Genomic DNA, 20,920 nt, shown 5'->3' on the forward strand with positions numbered 1-20,920 from the left:
TGGTGAAAATTAAAGTGGGCAAGTCAGTAAAAGGTGCACGGTCTCCAAAGTAAAACAATAATTAAACCTGCAATGCAAATGCCGACTGAACCATGAAGCACCCATCGGTGAAGCAAGGGCTGTGCTGATACACAAGCTGAGGCAAATAAGAAAACATGATAGTGCGCACAACGGAACCTATATAAAAAAAAAAGAGTAAGACCACGTGAAACGGGTCAGCCTCCTGGGTAGGTTAGAAACACTAAAGGACAGGACTAATTCTAATTAAGTATTCTGACTTACCAGAAGCATGCATTTATGAAGGGCACGAACGGAAAAGATGGGAGGTGCTTCAAACCACAGTCTCGATTACAGCATGCCTCGTAGTGCATGCGCTGCCCAGGCTCGACCTAAAAATGGGCTTTCACAGCTACTGAAATATATTTTGAAATGCTTGTTCAGTTCACTTATCAGCTATTTAAATGTGTTTTAGGAAAAACCTGATACCATACAGCCTTTCATTTCACACTTCATACAGCAAGTCAACAGTTCACTTTACAGAATCCTGGAACTCTGCTGCCAGAGAAGGAAAAGTAATTGTAAACTGACTTCTGACCTCTGTCTCCGAACACAGAGCAAGCGTGGCAAGATAAAAACAAGATTTAAAGTCATCATTATTGCACCTTCACGTTCTTACTCAACAGTACGCATGTTCTTTGTTAACCTGCCAGACCGGGTGAGTAGGTCCTAAATGTAGCTCGACCCGATTGTTAGACTTGGCATCTTTTGGCGTGTTTCCCCTGAGTTTTTGCCTTCTGACCTCCCGGTTTTTACTCTGTTTTGCTGGTGTAGTGTTTCTGCGCACTTTTCTTACTCTTGATCAGTAGTAAAGTGCAAGTGCTACTCTGGTAAATTGTGTTATGGATTGGCGTTATCATGATTGGATATTTGATTTACTTGTTAGTCCCTAGTAAACTGCACTGAGCGTGCGACGGCCTGTGAATCAAATGCTACTAGTGGGCCTGCAGCACTGATTGTGCCACCCACGTGAGTAGCCCCGAAAATGTAACTCAGACCCGCCATTGCGGAGTCTGCGCGCAGTTTGTAACTGGCATGTCGACTTGGCCAGTGCACACACTTGCCAGTCCCCCACCTTCCCTGTTCTTACATGTCAACCATCCCTCAGGTAGGCCTAAGGTAACCTGTGGGCCGGGTGCACTGAATTCGAAAGGTAGGACATTCCCTGGTGTGTGTGGCATGTCCGGATAGCGAATTACGGCCAATTTCGTTTTTCGCTATTGCAAGGCTACCTGTTCCCCTGTAGGACAGAATGGGGACTTTGTTTATAACATCTTATAAACATAACTGGCCCGGGGAATTTGGTAGGAAAATAAAGTTTAGTATGCCTGAACTCAGAATCTAAAGATGCATCTTTTAGTGAAGGTGATTTTTACATTCTGTGTTTTAAAATACCACTTTTAGAAAGTAGGTATTTTCTTGGTCAGTTATCCCATGTGCCTCTGCTGGAAGACGCCAGACAGCTGCACTGCCCACAAAGACGCCATCCGCAACCACCACCTCCTCATCAGGACCGCCAAAAGAACCTCCTTCACAAACCGCCTTGACAACAACGCACACAACAGCAAGGAGCTCTTCACCATCGTGAAGGAACTCTCCAACGCCAACGACATCCCTCCTTCGCAAGCCCTGTGCGACTCCCTCGCCACCTTCTTTCACCGGAAAATCACCGACATCCATGACCGCTTCAGACCCCTGCCGGCCACACCGAACCCACCGCACCCCACCGCCCACGACACCCTGACAACCTGGGCCAATGTGAGCATCGAGGACACAATCAAGACCATGGGAACAATCCACTCCGGTTCCCCTTCAGACCCTCTCCCGCACCACATCTTCAACAAAGCCAGCAATTCCATCGCACCCCACCTGCACAAAATCATCAACCTCTCCTTCGAGACTGCCACCTTCCCTGAGAACTGGAAGCACGCAGAGATCAACGCCCTACTGAAGAAACCCAAGGCAGATCCGAGCGACCTCAAGAACTTCCGTCCCATCTCCCTGCTTCCGTTCCCAGCAAAGGTCATCGAGAAGATAGTAAACACCCAGCTCACCTGTCACCTCAAAGACAACAACATCTTGGACCCGTCCCAATCAGGTTTCCGCAGCACCGAGACCGCCCTCATGGCCGCCACAGACGACATCAGGATCCTGCTAGACGACGGCGGCCCTCATCCTCCTGGACCTCTCCGCCGCCTTCGACACCGTCTGCCATCACACACTACGCACATGACTCCACGACGCAGGGATCCGAGACAAGGCCCTGGACTGGACCACCTCCTTCCTCTCTGGCAGAACTCGGAGAGTCCGCCTCCCCCCGTGCCGATCCGAGTCCTCCGAGATCATCTGCGGCGTCCCTCCAGGATCTTCCCTCAGCCCGACGCTGTTCAACGTCTACATGGCTCCACTAGCACGCATGTTCCGACAGCACGACCTCAACATAATCTCCTACCCCGATGACTCCGCTGATCCTCTCCCTCACCAAGGACCCCCGCACCGCCAAATCCAACCTCCACCAGGGAATGAAGGCCGTCGCAGACTGGATGGAGGACATCCGCCTCAAACTGAACACAGACAAGACGGAAATCCTCATCCTCGGGTCCAACCCCTCCGCATGGGACGACTCTTGGTGGCCCACGTCACTGGGGTCCCCTCCAGCCCCCACGACCACGCACGCAACCTGGGAGTCATCCTCGACTCGAAACTCTCCATGACCAAACAAGTCAACGCAGTCTCCTCCACCTGTTTCAACACCCTCCGCATGCTCCGCAAGATCTACAGATGGATCCCGACAAACACGAGGAAAACAGTCACCCAGGCCCTAGTCAGCAGCAGGCTCGACTACGGAAACGCCCTCTACGCCGGAGCCTCGTCCAAGCTCATCAGCAGACTACAGAGAATCCAGAATGCCTCTGCACGCCTGATCCTCGATGTCCCGCGCCGCGACCACATCACCCCCCACCTGAGGAACCTGCACTGGCTCTCCGTCGACAAAAGAATCTCCTTCAAACTCCTGATCCACGCACACAAGGCACTCCACAAAACCGGCCCAGACTATCTCAACAGCCGACTCTCCTTCTACGTACCAAACAGGAAACTCCGCTCCGCCGACCACGTCCTGGCCACGGTCCCACGCATCCAGAGAACTACTTCCGGAGGCAGATCCTTCTCCCATCGCTCCGCCATAACCTGGAATACCCTCCCCCTCTACCTGCGACAAACCGAAGACCTGCTGACCTTCAGGAGACCACTCAAGACCTGGTTCTTCGACCAATAGCAGCAGAACACCCCTCCCCCCTCGCTTCACGACGATGGCTTGGCCTCCCCGATGCCGCAGCTCTACGCTGAAATCGATGCCGCTGCTTGCACCGTGGTTTGAGGGCACCACTCGTAAATGTACACGACGCACCGCCCTCCTTCTGCACCGCAGCCTTGGCCTACCGGCTCCATCGGTTGTGGACAACCACGCTCCAGCAACGACGACGACACTGCTTGATGCCGCCACCGAGCTGCTGCACTTCGCCCCGCAGCACCCGATGCCAGCGCTCCTGACTTCAACTGAGAGGAGTTCGATCTGCAAGGTGTGTGACTTCGAAGACCCAGACGACTCCTGTACCGACCTCCGGAACCGAAACCTGCGGACGCTGTGCTTTCGGAAACTCAACAATAGGTCGCCGACGCTCTGCATTTGTAAAAGGTACTGTTTGCGGGTCTTCCCGACACCGTAGTTGGCCCGCGACGCCGCGGTCAGCCAGAACTGGATTTGTTTGTTCACAATGCCGTGATAGCCCCGGACGGAGCTATCAACTTCAAGGAACTGTTTTTCAAGGTCATTTTGATAACTGAAGATTTCTAAGTACTGTATTGTGGATTTTTTTTTTAATCGTTGTTGGTTTTGTCTTAAGTATATAAAAATACTGGATATTTTTCTAAACTGGTGTGGTGTCCTTTTGTAGTGCTTACACTGTATTACTGTTTATGTGCAAATGCTTTACATACTGCCTCTAAGATAAGCCTGACTGCTTGTGCCAAGCTACAAAGGGGGTGAGCAGGGGTTAGTTTAGGAGTGTAACTCCCTTATCCTGACTAGACTGGTGGTTTCTGTCTTGCTTTGGTACATGCCCTAGCCTACCAAAAATCACATTTCTGACACTAAAAGTCTGACTTTTTCGAGGCCTGTATGATCACTATATATAATGGGCAGGACCTCGGCTGTGGGGAGGTGGTGTTGTGAGTAAACACAGGGAGATGGACTGAGCGCTGAAACGTTTCAGACACTCAACCCCAGTTACAGATCTGGGTTTAATCCATCATCGTTCTCTAGATCACTCTGCCTCCCCAGTTCAGAACCAGCCATATGCAAATCAGTCTTGACCCTGTTCCTCATGGGAACAGTCTAGCCTGAACTCTCCGGAAACAAGCATCCTAGAACTGTTTTCTGGGTTTCACCCATCATCAGCCAGGCTAGCTTGAATCCAGCTGCAAAGTGAGCAAGGGACCCATTTCTGGGTGATGGTGTGCCCTTAACAGGATGGCCTGTGTCCAGGAACTTGATTAACTTCAAAGAGGCCTACCCTGTCAAAAACAGATATAGCTAACACGGGGGCCTGCACCCTTGTTTTGCCACTTCCCAAGCCCCCTCCTCCAGACAGGCCCCAATGGCAGAAAGCCTCTTGTTTACATCAGTGTGGAGTGCCAAAGCCTGCTTCAGAGGTCTTCTAGGGTTCTATGTGACACTTATGGTGCTTTTAAAAGGAGGGAAGCAGATTGCCAAACTAATTCCTGTATACCCACTGTCTGGTTGCTGTACACTCTGCTTTCTTTTGTTCTCCTAAGCTTTAGTCTCTAAAGTTGTGGGTACAGAGCCAGCCTTAAACTGTAATTTAGTGTTGGGTGTGGGAAGACACTAGGATGATCATAGAACACCCACCACGCACACACAGCCCCCAGAGCCCGTTTAGTGTAGACAAAGTCTTTCATGATCTTCAAAATACCGAAAGTGAGTAGAGTTAGCCCCAGGAACCTTTACCACATTGATTAGAGTGCCCTAGGGGGTTACTCCCACCCAGGATGTTAACTGGTAAATGTTATGTTCCTTGTCACAGGTTTGATCTGTTAATTATACTGGTTTTAAGATAGGAACGTTGGCTCTGTACACGTTGATTGCTTTGAGTACTGCATTTGATTGGGTAGACGTATGCGTTTGCTGAAAAGAATGCTTGTAGTGCACTTTCTGCTTTGTGGTGAAGATTATGGTCCATACAGCTGAACTGGTGTGTTAATGATGCAAATTCAGTGATCAAGGCTATTGCTTGAATCCATTTATTATTTAAAAGGCAGCAGTCTTGGCTTAGTTGTTGTGAAAAACGTTTGTTCAAGTAGATGAGCCTTCAATGGTGAATAGTTATTTTAGTGTTCAAGGCTGTAGACTATTATTTTGTTACATGGATTCTCACATCTTACCCTAGTAGACAAGGGTTTTGGTGTTAGCAGCCCCACTGAAAATCCCTGGGGATAAAAGTTTTTTTAACGCTATAATGCTTACTAACACCTCTTAGGAGGGGTAGTATTTTGTTTTGTTATCTATAACTTTATTTTTTTAATTTTATGACTGTGTACCTTATAATTGACTTCTGGGAAAGCTTATACTCAAGAGTGTTTCCGAGTTGTTTATGGTTACCAAACACTGATAAATACTGTAGGGTTTTTTTGTTCACTTGAAAATGTTATAACCAATACCATAGATCTCATACCTTAGTTATGAAATGTTATAAGCAATTCTGTGCACCTGATTAATTTTAATGTGAAAAGTATTTGTTTAAGCAAATAGATTTTTAAGGGTGGAGGGTGGCTTGTTATTGCACTGTTAACGGCTCTAGATCGGTATTTTGGTATATGGACTCTAAAAGATTACCATAGTAGGCGAGTGTTTCGGTGTTGGTTACCATGTCTGACAAACCACGGTTGTAAAAGATGTACACTGTGATTCTTGTTCTGCCCTCTTAGGACTTCTGTATTTTTTTTTATTTTTTATTCTAATTTTGCACATATTAATTTTACGACTCTATGCGTGATGGTTGCCTTGTGGCAAATCTTATGGGCCTTCAAACTGGGGAGGCCTTAACTGACCCGGGTATGGGCTCTAGTCATTTTCATCTGGCTTGGGAGTATGTGTCAAAAGGGAAGGGACTCCAAACATCCTTCAGACCTCCCAACCCCCCACTGTGTATACTTTCACACGTTAGTAAGGCCTAGTTAACCAGAATAGAATGTTTGGCTATCTTGTATTTGATTGCATTTTTAAATGTTTAACATAACTGTAATATTTAGACATATTTAAACATTGCAAATCTAATGGAATAATTGTCAAAAATGCTTGGGGGGGCCCGATTATTTATTTTTTGATAATGGGGGAGGGGGGGCGCAACATTAAAAAGTTTTAAGACAACTGTCTTGTGTACAGTGCCGAAGGGCTCATGTAGTTATGGTTGCCTTGCCATTTATAAAAGCTAAAGGTCTCTGGTTCACTTAGAAGTTATATCCGTGCCATATGTCAAATCTGCTTATTGTGTACAGATATGACAAACACAATAGGCCTGATTCATTTATTGTGGAAAAAGTATGTTAAAGTCATTAGGACTTTAGGGATGATTGTTATTCCATTGTGTAATAGACAAGTATTTTGTATCTATGGAATCTCACAGACTGCATAGTAGGTAATGGATTTAGCTTCGGCAGTCCCCACTTGTAAAGGCTGGAGTGGACTAAACGTTTTTCACAGTGATAATCTTTGTTAATCCCTTTGACAATGGATTGTATTTAGCTTTGCCAACTGTAATTTTGTATATATATTTTAAATTTTATGATTGTATCCCGAATGGTTGGCTTTTTCAAAAGCTTATTCTCCATGCAGTAGACCTAGATTGCTTCTGGTGATGAACAAATGATAAAGCGGAATGTTTATTCGTTTGCTAGCTATACTTCTGTACATATTTATAATTTGACTATGTCTGATTACAAGCGTAAAAACGTTTCATTATGTACTGCTCCAAGATTTCTGTGTTCACAAGCCATCGTGCTTTTTTATTTCTTTTTTTTCCCTGCTCATGCTGCACAACTTGGCAAAAAGCTTCCAAACAAAGGCATGGCTTGGGGATTTTACCAGTGGTTGTTTTTTAACAAAGAGCTAGATATCGAACATAATCTTGGAGCTTTTTCTTAGAGGTTAGAAGCTTCCATGCAGGTTCAGCTATAGTTGCCTGTGATAATGGCTGGGGTGTTATCTGCTATAATTGGACTTGTGCGATGTCCATCTTGCAAGCTCTGGTTTCATTGGCTTCTCCCGCCATTTATGGCATTCTCAAAATTTCCTGGATTCTGGTTGGTTTTCATTTGTTGCAGAAGAGGGGTAATCGCTCATTAAGGAAAAGATCAGCCTGGATCCCACAATTCTGTGCTCAATTCTGTACTCACCTAGACATTTTGGCTTATTACACCCTAAAGGGTGTAATAAGCCAAATGTCTAGATGAGACATGGTTTATGATCATTTAAATGGCTCACAGCTAATTTCAATCCGCTGCGCAGCAAGACTCAATCGTATTGGCTAACCTGAATAATTGCGTGTCACTTGACCGCAAAGCACGCTTCTGCCTTGAAATCTGTCCATGGCCTTTGATCCGGTTGACAGTAATTCTGTGATCAAACCATTTCTTGTTGGCGAGTTAGCAGATGGTTTAAATCCTTCCTGGGTAACTGTACCCAGATGGTCTGACAGCTCCTTTTCTGCTTGTATGTGGAGTTGGTTTTCTGTGCAGTCCCTCATGTTTCGTTAATCTCTCCTATTCTCTTAACTTGTATGTTTGAACGTTAGGCCGACTTGTTTTTTCATTTTATTGTAAGGTACTAACCATAACCGGGTGGATTGTAGCTGCTGCTGAGACTCCTACATCTTCCTCCAGCTCGAGATGTTATTTGGAGAATGCCTCAGTCATTAGTCACAAGGTTTCTAAATATGAATGAATGGACAGAATACGAAGGTCCTGATTATCAGAGAATATGCACCTTACTAAGTGGTCATAATATCTGGCGCTACCACGGGACCTCCCATTTAGGAACAGTGCGTCTACCTCTTCTGCAGATAAAAAAATAACTTGGCTGTTATTAACACAGATCTCTCGTTTAAGTTAGAGATCAAAAAGATTTGGTCAGTTTACTTCCTAAAATTCTGTCTCCAGTAAAATATTGCCCTTTTACCAATTTCTGTGGAAGATAGAAGTGAATGTGCATCCTTTTGCTTGCACTATGGAAATGCTGCCGTGCTCGGCCTTCAGAGGCTCAAGTGGGTACAGATTTGGAAGTTGAGCCTGCTGCATCTGTAAATTTAACCGCATTACTGAGACGAGATATTCCCTCCATTAGTTCTCACCAAGCCTACTGAAAAGCATGCCTTCTAGTGTCACAAACTCCTTACATTTGGTAGCGTCTTGGACATAGAACTAAGAAGGGCTTGTAGTTTTACATTTTAAGCACAGTGCTCACCCTCATTAATTGATTACATGCCTTTACATTGCAGTTTCAATGAACACTTTCCCTAATACCGTCCTTCATGTCCCCATGATTACACTGGCAAAGTTCGTTACCATCCTAGGAGAATCAAGAAGCAACTGCAGTCCCTATATTCTCGTGTGCCTGTTTAGCCTCTAGCGATTATCAATAAATAGACCACTGTGTTTCCAATACTCCAACTGCTATAACAGCCCTTATCAAATGATTCTTCCCAAGGATTTTGTAAGGCAAACGGATTGAAAAATGTGTTGTTCTTAGGTACCATTAGTATTACATTTGGGAGTCAGTAGGACAACGGAAACCAACATGTTAAGAAAACCGAAGTACAAAAGTGTTTATGACAAATTCTGTATAAAAACTATCCGTTAATATCTTAAAACAGAATACATAATGCAAAAACAATGTCCGCAAAGCAAGGTTAATAATTATAAGCTCGAAGAGTCGCTAGAACACGTCTGTCATATGATCCTGTGTAACATTAAAATGGGTTATCCAAATCCTGTCCGACATAATGAAGGTTTACTGAAGGCATTTAAAATGCATTGAAAGTCACTTTTTCCAGCCTAGGTATGCTACAAGTTGGCACACTACTGACCTCTTGCTGCCCTCTTCAGGAACTACAAAGTATCGTAACATAATTTCCAAAAACCCTTTAGTGAGCCTTAGAGTGAAACATATGTTCAAACTTGCTAGCCTCACACTTTTCATTTCCTCTATGGATTAGGTAGGGATTCAAGATGGAATTCTTGAAATTAAAGACTTTGGCCAAAGAAAAATGTTATTATATGTCCTCAACTTGCAGCTATGCATTTATTTCCACAGGGGTCTCCTGATGGAACTCGAATGGCTCCCCTGGTCGGCTGGCACTGTGTTCGAAACCAGCTACAAAATTTACAAAGTCATCACGACCAGCACCCCTGCTTATCTTGTAGACAAGCTCGTCACCTGTGGTAGTTCTCAGCCAGATCATCATTAACTGCAGACTAAAATGTGTGAATAAAAGAAGGAAAAAAACAAGACCCGCCTTTTTCATGTCTTCACGAAGATCTGGAACAACATCCCCATATCCAGCAAACGCCCCACACTTGCTTGAATTTAGGAAAGAGTTGACGGCTCACCTGTTTAAAGAGCACTACATCACATGTATTAACCTTCCACAATCCAGCTACATTTCCTGTTACCCATAGACGTTATGCTTGTGTTTAACCATCTACAATGCTCTGCTGCCTTTTGACCAGGTTTGTGTTATAGAAATACCATATACATACATATATTGCCTTAAATGAGTCGTTCTAGAACATTTTCAGTTGGCTTACTTCCATACCTCTACCAGGTTGGATTGGACCTAATATAGACCTCCATCCTTCCGGATGTTTGTCTGTGGTTTCGATCTACAGTATAGGTTACTGGCTAAATACCCTCTCCCTTGTTGCCCTCTTGGTGGATACAAGACGGTAGAGGTCAGCAGACTCCATTATTCCCCACTTAAATTTCTTAAATCCAGTGTATTTTGCTGGATCTTTGACATCTAGGGATCTCAATTCAGTTGACCACTTTTCTCAGTGACAACATCTACATGCATTAGTGTCTGACTCCTTATGGCTTCCCTTCCTCTATACTAGATCTGGGAGGCTCTGTGTTTTCACCCCCTTCCCAGTCAGGTTGAGTGAGCAAAAAAGTTTTCATTGTCTTTTGCCTGCATCCTTCCATATAGTGACGGGAAAGGTGTTGCTGTTTTGCTCCAAACCGGCCCGTTAAATGAATGGCTGTTTCATTTTCATTTTAGACTGGCTGTAAAGTAGAGCGATTTGGAGTGTTTTCTTTTTAAAGTAAAACTCTGAAGAGGACCCTCAATAAGAGACGAGTACTGTTAATCGCCCTTTCTTGTACCCTGACCTTGTTAGAGAACGTTCAATATCGGCATGAGGTGTCTTCATTCTTAAGGTAACCTAGGTGTTCTCACCATGGGCTTCAGCTACACCTCGCACAATGGGATGAACAATAACGTTGATTGGTTATAGGGTGCACAAATGTATTCTTGAGAGGTCTGGAAAGTGCTTATGGTTGGACCCAGGTCACACATGTCTTCCCATCTTAGATCCCTGCATTGACTTCCCGTGAAAAAAAGGGTCCATTTTAAAGCCCTGGTGCTGACTTTTAAGGCCCTAAATAACATCGGGCCCCGTACCTCGGGAAAGAAATCCAGCCCCATAAACCGTCCAGAACCCTGCAGTCATCAACCCAGCAAGTGACAATTGTGCCAAAGTTTTGTTGTTCTTGCAAAGGAGGACGCTCCTTTCAGGTAGCAGCCGCGGGATTATGGAACAGTCTCCCACTCTCCCTTAGACAAGAACGTGATCTCCTCAGTTTTAGGCGAAGCTTAAAAACCTGACTCTTCCAACAGTAGACTAGCCGTTTTTTGGCTGCTAGGTCTTTCATATGCTCTGTCCAGGGGTCAAGATAGCGTCGGGACACTCCCTGGAGTAGCCGCGCGCTTCAACCAATACCCCATAACATAACCTGATAAAACCCCAACATTGCCGGTCACACTGACCCATTCTGCTTAACACAGGCATCTTGAACTGCTGGTATTTAGTCATAAAGCTATCAAGTGTGTGATATTAGAACTGTCTGCAGTACAAATAGGCTTGTCATGTGCAAGGAGCTGCTAAAACTATAATGGTGCTGTCTTTTCTAAGATGTCTGATCGTTTATGTGCTCACATTAGCCATCAGGGCTGATTTTTATTGTGTATGTTTCAGAAAGAGCTGGTCCTGGCTACGAGGTTGCATTGACACACATCTACTAGAGAAAAGCAGGTGCGTTCTGAGGATTTGGGAATAGGAGTCATTTCACTAGAGTACCTTGAAGAGACAGGCTTCCGATACAAAAGCCAGGTCCTTCTCTGATCTGACGTTCCGGGTACCTTACTTGTACGTTTATTAAGTTGAAATTGTGCAGAAGTCGTCTGTGTATAAGTGACCTGAATAAACCTTTCATTGAAATGTGTTTTTTTGCAAAATGAAACAGTCAATAAATGCACCTATTTGCCTTCGTTCCGACATCTTTATGCTGCTGCTGGAACATAGTCGAGTGCATTGGTAACCAATGCACCCTGTGAATCTCGAGAGGAACTGTTTGGTCTGAAAGACCATGTCTTTTATTTATTTATTTATTTATTTATTTATTTATTTTTCACATTTATAAAGCGCACTGTTACCCAAAGGTGTCCTGGCGCTGATTGACAGTGAGTGTATGAAACAAGTGATTAGTGTGAGAAGAGCCACGTCTTTAAGGCCCTCCTGAAGGACAAGAGGTCCGGCAGTTGTCTAAGGTGCAGTGGCAGGGAATTCCATGCCTTAGCTGCACCTAGGGAGAAACTCCTCCCACCCCAGCGAGCTTTCCTGACTCTGGGGATGACTACCAGACCCTGCTCTGCTGACCTCAGCAGTCTTTTAGGTCTGTGCCATTGAAAAAGTTGAGAAATGCAGTGGGGTCCCAGGCCATGCAGGGCCTTGAATGCTATGCAAAGAGATTTGAAGATAATTCTCTTGCGAACTGGTAGCCAGTGTAGTTTTACCAGATCCTGTGACACTGAAGCAAATTTAGGTGTGCCTGTGATCAGTTGGGCTGCCGCATTCTGCAAAGTTTGGAGTTTGTTGAGAAGCCCCTGTTGGGCATTCAACAATAAGCTGTTGCAGTAGTCTAGTCGTGACATCACTAGACCTATGACCACCGTCTTCTTGTATTCGTCAGCAAGAAAAGGCAAAACTTTCCGAATAGTTTTTAGGACGAAGTGAGTAGCTGAGGAGAGTGCATTGATTTGAGGTCTGAAGGACAGCAAATCGTCCATCAGAACGCCCAGATTTTTAACCTTCCAGACCGGGGCTGGGGGGGTGCCCATTTCCTCCGGCCACCAGCACGGGGACCAGAAGTTATCTCTGGACCCAAAAAGCAACACTTCGGTTTTAGCTGAATTAAGTTTAAGGCAGTTTTGCGTCATCCAATTACTGACTTCCCGCATACAGCCTCTGAACCTTTCCGCGGTGCTGTCTGTTTCCCCCGGTAGTACTGAAACTACTATCTGAGTGTCATCCGCGTATGATGTTAACTTGAAGCCAAAAGATCTGATGACCGGTGCCAGGGTGGAGACGTATACATTAAAAAGGGTAGGGCTCAAGGAGGACCCCTGAGGGACTCCGCAGGGAAGCACGAAAGGGGTAGATTCATAGTCCCCCAGCGCCACCTTTTGAGTCCTGCTGGACAAAAAGGCATTCAAGATTTTGAGCGCATATCCTTGAATGCCACTAGCCCTGAGCCGGTCCACAAGTATCTTGTGGTGGACCGTATCAAAGGCTGCGGACAGGTCCAGTAGGATCAGGGCGGCTCTGCCTCCTGCATCCATCACTGTTCTTACGTCCTCTGCTGATTTGATCAATGCAGATTCGGTGCTATGGCCCGCCCGAAATCCATGTTGAGATGGATCCAGGCTCTGACCTGTCTTCAAGAAGGCGCTCAGCTGCGAGTTTAGGATACCCTCTAGGATTTTTGCTGGAAGTGGCAACCTGGCAATAGGCCGGTAGTTGTTCAAATCGGTCAGCTCCAGATTCGGTTTCTTCAACAAGGGAAGGATGGAAGCTTGTTTCCAACGTGAAGGGAACTCCCCCGTGTCCAGCATAGCATTGAACAGTGGAGTGAGGGCTGCTGCCACAGTCGATGAGGCAAGTTTGGCCACACTGGCTGGGCAGGGGTCATTAGGGGAGCCAGATTTTATCCGTTGAAGACGGTTTTTCACCTCCTCCTCCCTAATGGGGAAGAAGTTCAATAGCCTAGGTGAATTGCTATCTGCCTCTAAGTTGGTTTCTGGAGCGGCCATCTTGGCACGAGTGTCTAATGGAAGGAAGATGTTTTCTACCTTATTCTGAAAGAATTTCGCCAAGTCTTCACATAGTTTGCGACTGGGAGGTATCTCCACTGGTTTGGGGGCCGCCAGGGACGATACTGTGCGGAACAGTTCCCTGGAGGAATTACCGGCCTCCCTAATGCGTTTTGAAAAAAACTCATGTTTAGCTTCTTGTATCGCGAGTTTATACCTTTTCAACTCTGCGTTGAGAAGCTTCCTATCCTCCTCTTTATAATTCTTCCGCCAGAGTCTTTCCTGTTTTTTGCAAAGCATTTTATGGTCCCTGATATGTTCAGAGTACCACGGTGCCGAGGGGTTAGAGCGTGTGGAGTGATACGTTTTAGGAGGGGCTAGGTTAAGGCAGGCAGCCTCCAACCAGCTCATTGCTCTCATCTCTTCCCTTCTCCAATCTGTTAATTTCCTCTGCATTTGAGCAGTACACCACTTTCCTTAAGTATTTCCTGCAGTGATTGTTTAGCTTAGCTCAAAATAAGTTTAGGGTTTGCAAAGCAATGTAAAGATGTCCTTCAGAGAGTAGAACGCCCACTTTGCTCCTGACTTACTGGAGGTAGTTGGGCAATTCTCTGACGTCAAGTAACGGTTCCTGCAGGCATTTCTGCATGTGACCAACTGGATAGGTTCTTGCATTCCCTAAAACTGCTCTGTCACCGGGATCGCCAACATTTTTTCAGGCCAGTTTTGCGGGTCCAGTTGGGCATTCTTCGTAACAAGGATTGTCACTGTCCCAGGAAATACACAACCCAGATAATGCTGCAAACTCGCTGAAATCAGAAGGGCCTCCTATTGAAGCTTTAACTTTCAGATAGCAGGTGGGTTGAACCATCAAGGCTTGCGTTTGGATGTTGGTGTGGGCACAAAGTCTAGTTCAGACAGCACAAGTGTCACCCGCGATAATTGTCCCTGCAGTGCTTTTCTTTATAGAAAAAAGGAATTACTTTATATTAACTAAACGTGCGTAGTAACCAAGATATTTTATGACGTTTAAATACTTGGGGATTGACAGTACATGCAATTCTGCCACGTTCTAAGCTAACTGGGAAGGGTCTAGCATGGTTTAAGGGTTACAGTGATAAAAATGTAAAAATGGTTTTACCACATCCACAACCTGTATTGACAATTCAGGGACCCGTGGAGCATTCAGGGTCTCTGCAGTGTTCGGAGGGACTCTTTTGGTAGAGGTGGGAAAAGTGCATTGGGGGCACGCAGTCTTGCATTGATGTGGAAGTCGATGCAGCATGAGGTTGCTGCAGTGGTGTGAACGTACGCACACTTGTGCGGATCGGGTGGACCCAAACAGTTGGGTCTGCATGACTTTGCATATGAAGTCATGCAGAGGGTGAAGGCATCCATTTTTGCAGCTTGTGGTCGTCGCTCTTGGTGATACTGGCTCTGTGATACGACTTTGGTTTGGGTCGTGAAGGGGTCTCTCCCACAGGGTCAAACAGCAGCCTCACACCTGCTTGGTTTCTGTTCGCAACTATGGCAGACCACCTCATGAGGTGCTTCTCGGCATGTCACACGTTGGCATGATGATGTGGATTTAAACATCTCAGTGGTGAAGGACTATCACAAAGGCTTCCTCTTGCAGGGTCACATGCCTTCCTCATGGCAGCTGTACTTTTAAGGGTGGGCTTCCCGGTGTTCACCTCTCATTGGCCTGGGCCATCACACATCGACTCCAGCCTGACGAATATAGCTGCATCAAGCTATTCACAGTAGCATGGGCTACGAAAATCTTAAGCTGTAGCGGTGTAAAGCAGCTTTTAAGCAAACAAGACAGTCTCCTTCATTAGCGAAGTGCAGCAGAATAGTTGTACACAGTTCTACTGATTTGGGCCTAACACCTTTATGAAAACAGCTGTAGGTTCAGTCTCTGGTCCGGTCCTCTCTCTACGCAGGTATTCAGAGCATCAAGGAAGTCAAAAGTTTACTGGTGGATAAGCGAGAGGGGCTCGCGTTTATCCAGTTTTGGAGACTGTTAGCTACTCCAAATATCCAATCAAAATCAAGGTTACCCAAAACGTTTATGGGGAACTGTCGTACAGTTTCTGCTCAGCACAACGCCCTGGATGTGAGGTATGTTATTAGGCCTGTCTTGTCGGTTAGGTGTTTGCCAAAGTTATGCCATAACTCACTCTCCGGTCACACCTTGTCCTGCTGGAATTGTTCGAAGTTTCTACCAGAGCACTAAAGGGCCATCCCCAAAGTGCTTGGAAACAAGACCATGCACTTTGTTCTACAGTGTGTTTTAAAAGCTGAGGGAGTGTTAATCTTAGGCAGAGGTTTTCAGACTGGGGAGGAGGGGCAAGACTTTGTCAGGGGACGCTGTTCTCTAGGGAACACAGACAAAATAGCAGGCTGAAACAATGCAGTCAGTCACTGTAGCCCAATAACGCCTTTGGTGAGTTACGTCTGAGATTGGAGTAGGGATCTAAGGTGTGCTTCAAAATGACTCGCAAAGTTTCTCTGCCTCTCTTTGATGAGCGATCACTGGTGATAACGTATGTAAATGAGCTGTTAGTAACGTTAAATGAACATATATACATTGTTAAATATGTCCAGAGGTGCCAAGTGGTGCCATGTCTTAAGCATCACCTGCAGTTAGCCCTTTTATTTAGCCAACAACGCAGTGCATTTTGGGATCTGTAGTTTTACTATCAAAATTATAAGGCTTCACTCGAAACGCCAGCATGCAAAGTACTTTTGGCTAAAAATCTAAGACGTCTGGAAAAGCGGCACACGACATAGTGCCGGCTGTCTCTGGGTATGAATTAACAAATAAAATTACAGGAATGAACTTCAATTATTGTAAACAGTTAGCTGACCCCGACTCCCCAGCTGAAGTCCCTTCTAAATGTAGTTTTGTTTCCTTTATTTACAATGTTTCTCTTTCCCAAATGTGAATTTCTTTAAGAAAAAGTAGGCTTATATATATTTTTTTAATGAATGCCTTTATATCCCTCTTTCTGAGTTGAAATATTTGGCTTGCTTGCCGTGTTTTACCCTGCATACATCTAGTGTGAGAAAATTAAAAGCACTGGTGCATATATCAATCAATCGAGGTTTGTAGAGCACACTACTCACCCGTTAGGGTCTCAAGGCGCTAGGGGAGCGGGAGTGTATGCAACTCCGTTAATGTCATTCGAAGAGCTAGGTCTTCCCTGAATTGCTGCAGTGTTGGGCTTCACTGGAGGTGAAGGGGGAGGTTGTTCCAGGTCTTGGCTGTGAGGTAGGAGAAGGACATTCCACCCGCTCTGTTCCTGTAGAAGCATGGGACAGTGGCTAGAGCGAGGTTGGCTGAGCTGAGGTTTTTCTTGGGGATATGGAAGGAGAGGCGGTTTTTGAGGTATTGTGGTCTGATGTTGTGGAGGGCCTTGTAGGAGTGTGTGAGCAGCTTGAAAGTTATTCTTCTTTCGACGTGGAGCCAGTGGAGGTGTTTGGTGATGTGGTTGCGTCGTGGGATATCGATAATTAGTCTGGCTGCGGTGTTCTGGACTGTCTGAAGTTTGCAGAGGAGGTTTTTTTTTGTTGATTCCGGCATACAGGCCGTTGCCATAGTCAAGTCTGCTGCTGATGAGGGCGTGAGTGACCGTTTTCCTGGAGTCGGGGCTATCCATACGAATGTTTTGCGTAGAATGCGGAGGATGTTGAAGCATATAAGCATGTAAGTTTAGTAATCGAGGGTGAGCCCTCCAAACTAAAAATGTTTTTTTAAAACATTTGGGTCTCAAGGCGCTAGGGGAGCGTGAGTGTATGCAACTCCGTTAATGTCATTCGAAGAGCTAGGTCTTGAGGTCTGTTTGGTGATGTGGTTGCGTCGTGGGATATCGAGAATTAGTCTGGCTGCGGTGTTCTGGACTGTCTGAAGGAGTTTTTTGTTGGTTCCGGCATACAGGCCGTTGCCATAGTCAAGTCTGCTGCTGATGAGGGCGTGAGTGACCGTTTTCCTGGAGTCGGGGCTATCCATATGAATGTTTTGCATAGAATGTGGAGGATGTTGAAGCATATAAGCATGTAAGTTTAGTAATCGAGGGTGCGCCCTCCAAACTAAAAAAAAATGTTTTAAACGTGCTTGCAATATTTAGCATTTTATAGGGTAATTGTGGGGGATAGCAATGCTAGTATTTTACATGGGTGAGGCATGCGAAGTATGAAGACAGCGATGTGAGGGAGCACCACAGGGGAAGATGCTGGAGAAGGGAGCTGGCAAGATCTGCCTACTGCTAACCCGAAGTAGCATCCTACAACCTTGGGGTTCCATGCATCACACCGACGGTATCCTGGCTTCCTCGTATCCACCTACTCGGATGCTGAGGCAGCATTTACTGAGGGGGTTGAGGGGACTGCAGATAAACCCACTAACCATATTTACTAAGGAAGCCAGCAGTGAAGTTCAAGCCAGCACCTCCTTACAATACCGAGCCTTGGTTTGGGAGCAGTATTCGCCCACTTGTAGTGGTCCCTAACAACGTCTAACACCCTGCACCGAGCAGCATTTCGTAATGACATAAGTGTGGGGTCATGTTATGTGCCAAGGGCCTCTTCACTAGAAACCTACAGGGTCTGCCAGAGTGGTTACACTGGCGGTCATGAGGAGACACAGGTCCCTGCCAGCGAGACCCCGAGGCCTCAACCTGTAACGTGCATGGCAGCTTCCACAATACTCACGCCAGGACTGGTGGCAGGTTGGGGGTTTTCACAGAAAGCTTTGCCTGAACTGCTCCCACCCCCCACGCTTCCCATTAGTTTCCTTCTTTTGTACACTTTAACATCACTTGGTTATGAATAGGGTTGTGCGTTAGTTGTAGCAAGCACGGTGGCTAATTTTACTTTTCTCTCCCCATTCCATATCTCATGCCCTTTATTTCTCTACTTACGGAGTCAAAGTGGGAAGGGCTTTAAGAGGTGAAGACGTAAGGTATACATACAGAGCGCCTAAAGGGGCAATGGCGGTTGTTTTCCTTCTATTTACCTCATCACGTTGCTGTTGTACATTTTTGTGGTGTTGGCCACCAGGTGGTGCTAGTCTCTCACATAACGAATGCGTCGTGATAAAAAGTGAAGAATGCGGCAAGTTACTGTAGTAGAAGCGTAACTTTTCTCTAGCCCACGTTTTTTCCTCCCACGTATTCTAATATCGGCTATTCTCCCTTCCGCGGCCCTGTGATTTCATGCAGTCTGTGCCCACGACTAAGAGTGCTGGTTTGTCGGTGACCCGGAACTGTTATCCTGTCCCCATTGCGCCCAACTGTTTGCCCTCTGCAGTGACCCCGGTCTCAGTCTTTGTTCCCCTCGTCCCCTCTAGATGCGCTTCATGCTGCTATTCAGCCGCCAAGGCAAGCTGCGGCTGCAGAAGTGGTACGCGGCCATCTCGGACCGGGAGAAGAAGAAGCTGGTGCGGGAGCTCATGCAGGTGGTGCTGGCGCGCAAACCCAAGATGTGCAGCTTCCTGGAGTGGCGGGACCTGAAGATCGTGTACAAGAGGTGAGCGGGGTTTGGGTGCTCCTAGTGCACGTCTGTGTACCCCGTCCCTGGCAGTGGACTTGTTCATACAGAGATGCACGCCTGCGTGGCCCTGGGCCATTCCTGTCAAGTACACAGTGCTGCCTTCTCCGCACTGGAGGCGGAGCTGTCCTTGCTCATTATGAGTTACTGTGTATTTACTCGCATTGACTGACTAGAAAGCACAGAGAGGACGAGACTTCCCTTTGTTCATAAAACGCGCTCTGGACTTGAACATTCCTAGGGAAGTACACGGACAATGTGCCTTTCTTAAACGAGCATTTGCAATGCAATAGGTCTCGCATTTACGCGTGTTTAAGTTATTGGCATTGTAAATGACAAGGTGTTTAATTTGTTTCATAAACCAACATTTAAATAAAAGGCATTTTCGTTTACAATGCCAGTAGCTCAAACTCGCATAAATGCGAGACCTGTTGCATTGCAAATGCTTTTTTGTCCTGTGTGTAATCCACACGCTGATACCTTGTCAGTTTTGTGTTAATTCCATGTGACTCTTAATAATCCAGCCCCGAAAACCACAACAAGAGAGAGGGAAGTAGAAGCCGAAGGAGAGAAGTGATATGTGGCTAGAGGAAGGTGGTATGTAAGAGAACAGTGGTGGAGGGACGAAAGGGAGGAGTGGTGTGTGAGAGAGACATCGAGAGAAAGAGGAAGTGACTGGGTGACAGTAATGGGAGAGAGGTGTAAAAAGAAAGCAGTGGAGAGAGAGCGTGACATGGATACATAGAGTGGAAGAGTTAGAAGGGAGAGAAAAAGAGGAACGCAGAGAGGGAGATAGGAGAAGAGACACGTAGAAAGAGGCGTCTCAGTGTTGCATGCAACAGTACAGTAGATTAAGCCCTCTGGCTATTCTCTCACTGTGTAACCTCCGCTGCACTCAGTGACCCACGCCATGATGTACCCTAGCATTGACATCTGTGCTGTCTGTGACCCCGGGCCGTGTATCTCCCCTTCAATCCCAAATCCGTGTCCAAGGGGCCTTCCACAATCTAGGAGCTGGGTGGGTGCACGTTTTTAAAATAAGTCATGGAGACAATGTCCTTTGCGAATATGACACTCACCTTCACTTTTTTTTATCAGCAAGTGGCCTTTGCAGGTATTACCCAATGAATATTTCATTGCTCAAGGAAGAGTGGTGCTGGTCCACTTGTGAGCACACCACTCCCAAGAAGACATCACCCTGTCTGCAGAGTGTAGAAAAGGGTGACGCCACTATGCCCATTACCATGCATCAATACCAGGAAGGGAAAGAAAAAGTCACGTGACGGCGTTTTCCTATGAAGTATTCGGATTCAATTCAATCACCCATTAAAACCTCTCTGGTTCATACAACACAACCACCTATCTCTCCCGGCAAAGGGGACCCAGCTTACCAAGATCACCTGTCTTTTGCCGGCAGGGGGTTTGAAGCCCCAGCAGCTGCGATAAGTCCACGATCATGCACTCATCCCATTCGGAGGTGACTGCATCCACGGTGGAGCGGCCGAACAAGATGGGAAGAGGGTGGGGGGGCACTGAGTAGGGGGCGGCTGCAGGAATCAGTAATTGGAACATGGTACAACAACAGAGTGCTCTGCGTGGAGCTAGAGTCAGTGCCACTCAGCTCCAGCTAGCAAGTTTACACAAGGTATATTCAAATAGTATACTTTGTTAGCATATAAATGTCTTTATTTCATTACAAATACTGATGAAACTGTTTAAATTTTTGCCCAGAGGGGCAACCGAGCGGTGGGCGGAAAAAGAAAGGAAAGAAGAAAAACAAGATATACCGTACACGGAATTAACTGCTGTCCACACTAAATACCATCATACTACTAACCTGATGTACGTTCCAACAACCTTGTATGGCT

General features: G+C 46.1%; 1 protein-coding gene across 1 annotated transcript in view; it reads left to right on the top strand.

Moving 5' to 3' along the window:
- AP1S1 (adaptor related protein complex 1 subunit sigma 1) overlaps positions 1 to 20,920 on the top strand; it is a 73,229-nt gene that overhangs the window by 22,542 nt on the left and 29,767 nt on the right. The window contains exon 2 of the mRNA XM_085638218.1: positions 18,853 to 19,031. Within this exon, the coding sequence (XP_085494344.1) occupies positions 18,853 to 19,031 (179 nt within the window). The remainder of the gene's footprint in view (positions 1 to 18,852; positions 19,032 to 20,920) is intronic.

The sequence above is a fragment of the Triturus cristatus genome, chromosome 12, assembly GCF_964204655.1.
Source record: "Triturus cristatus chromosome 12, aTriCri1.1, whole genome shotgun sequence".
NCBI lineage: Eukaryota > Metazoa > Chordata > Amphibia > Caudata > Salamandridae > Triturus > Triturus cristatus.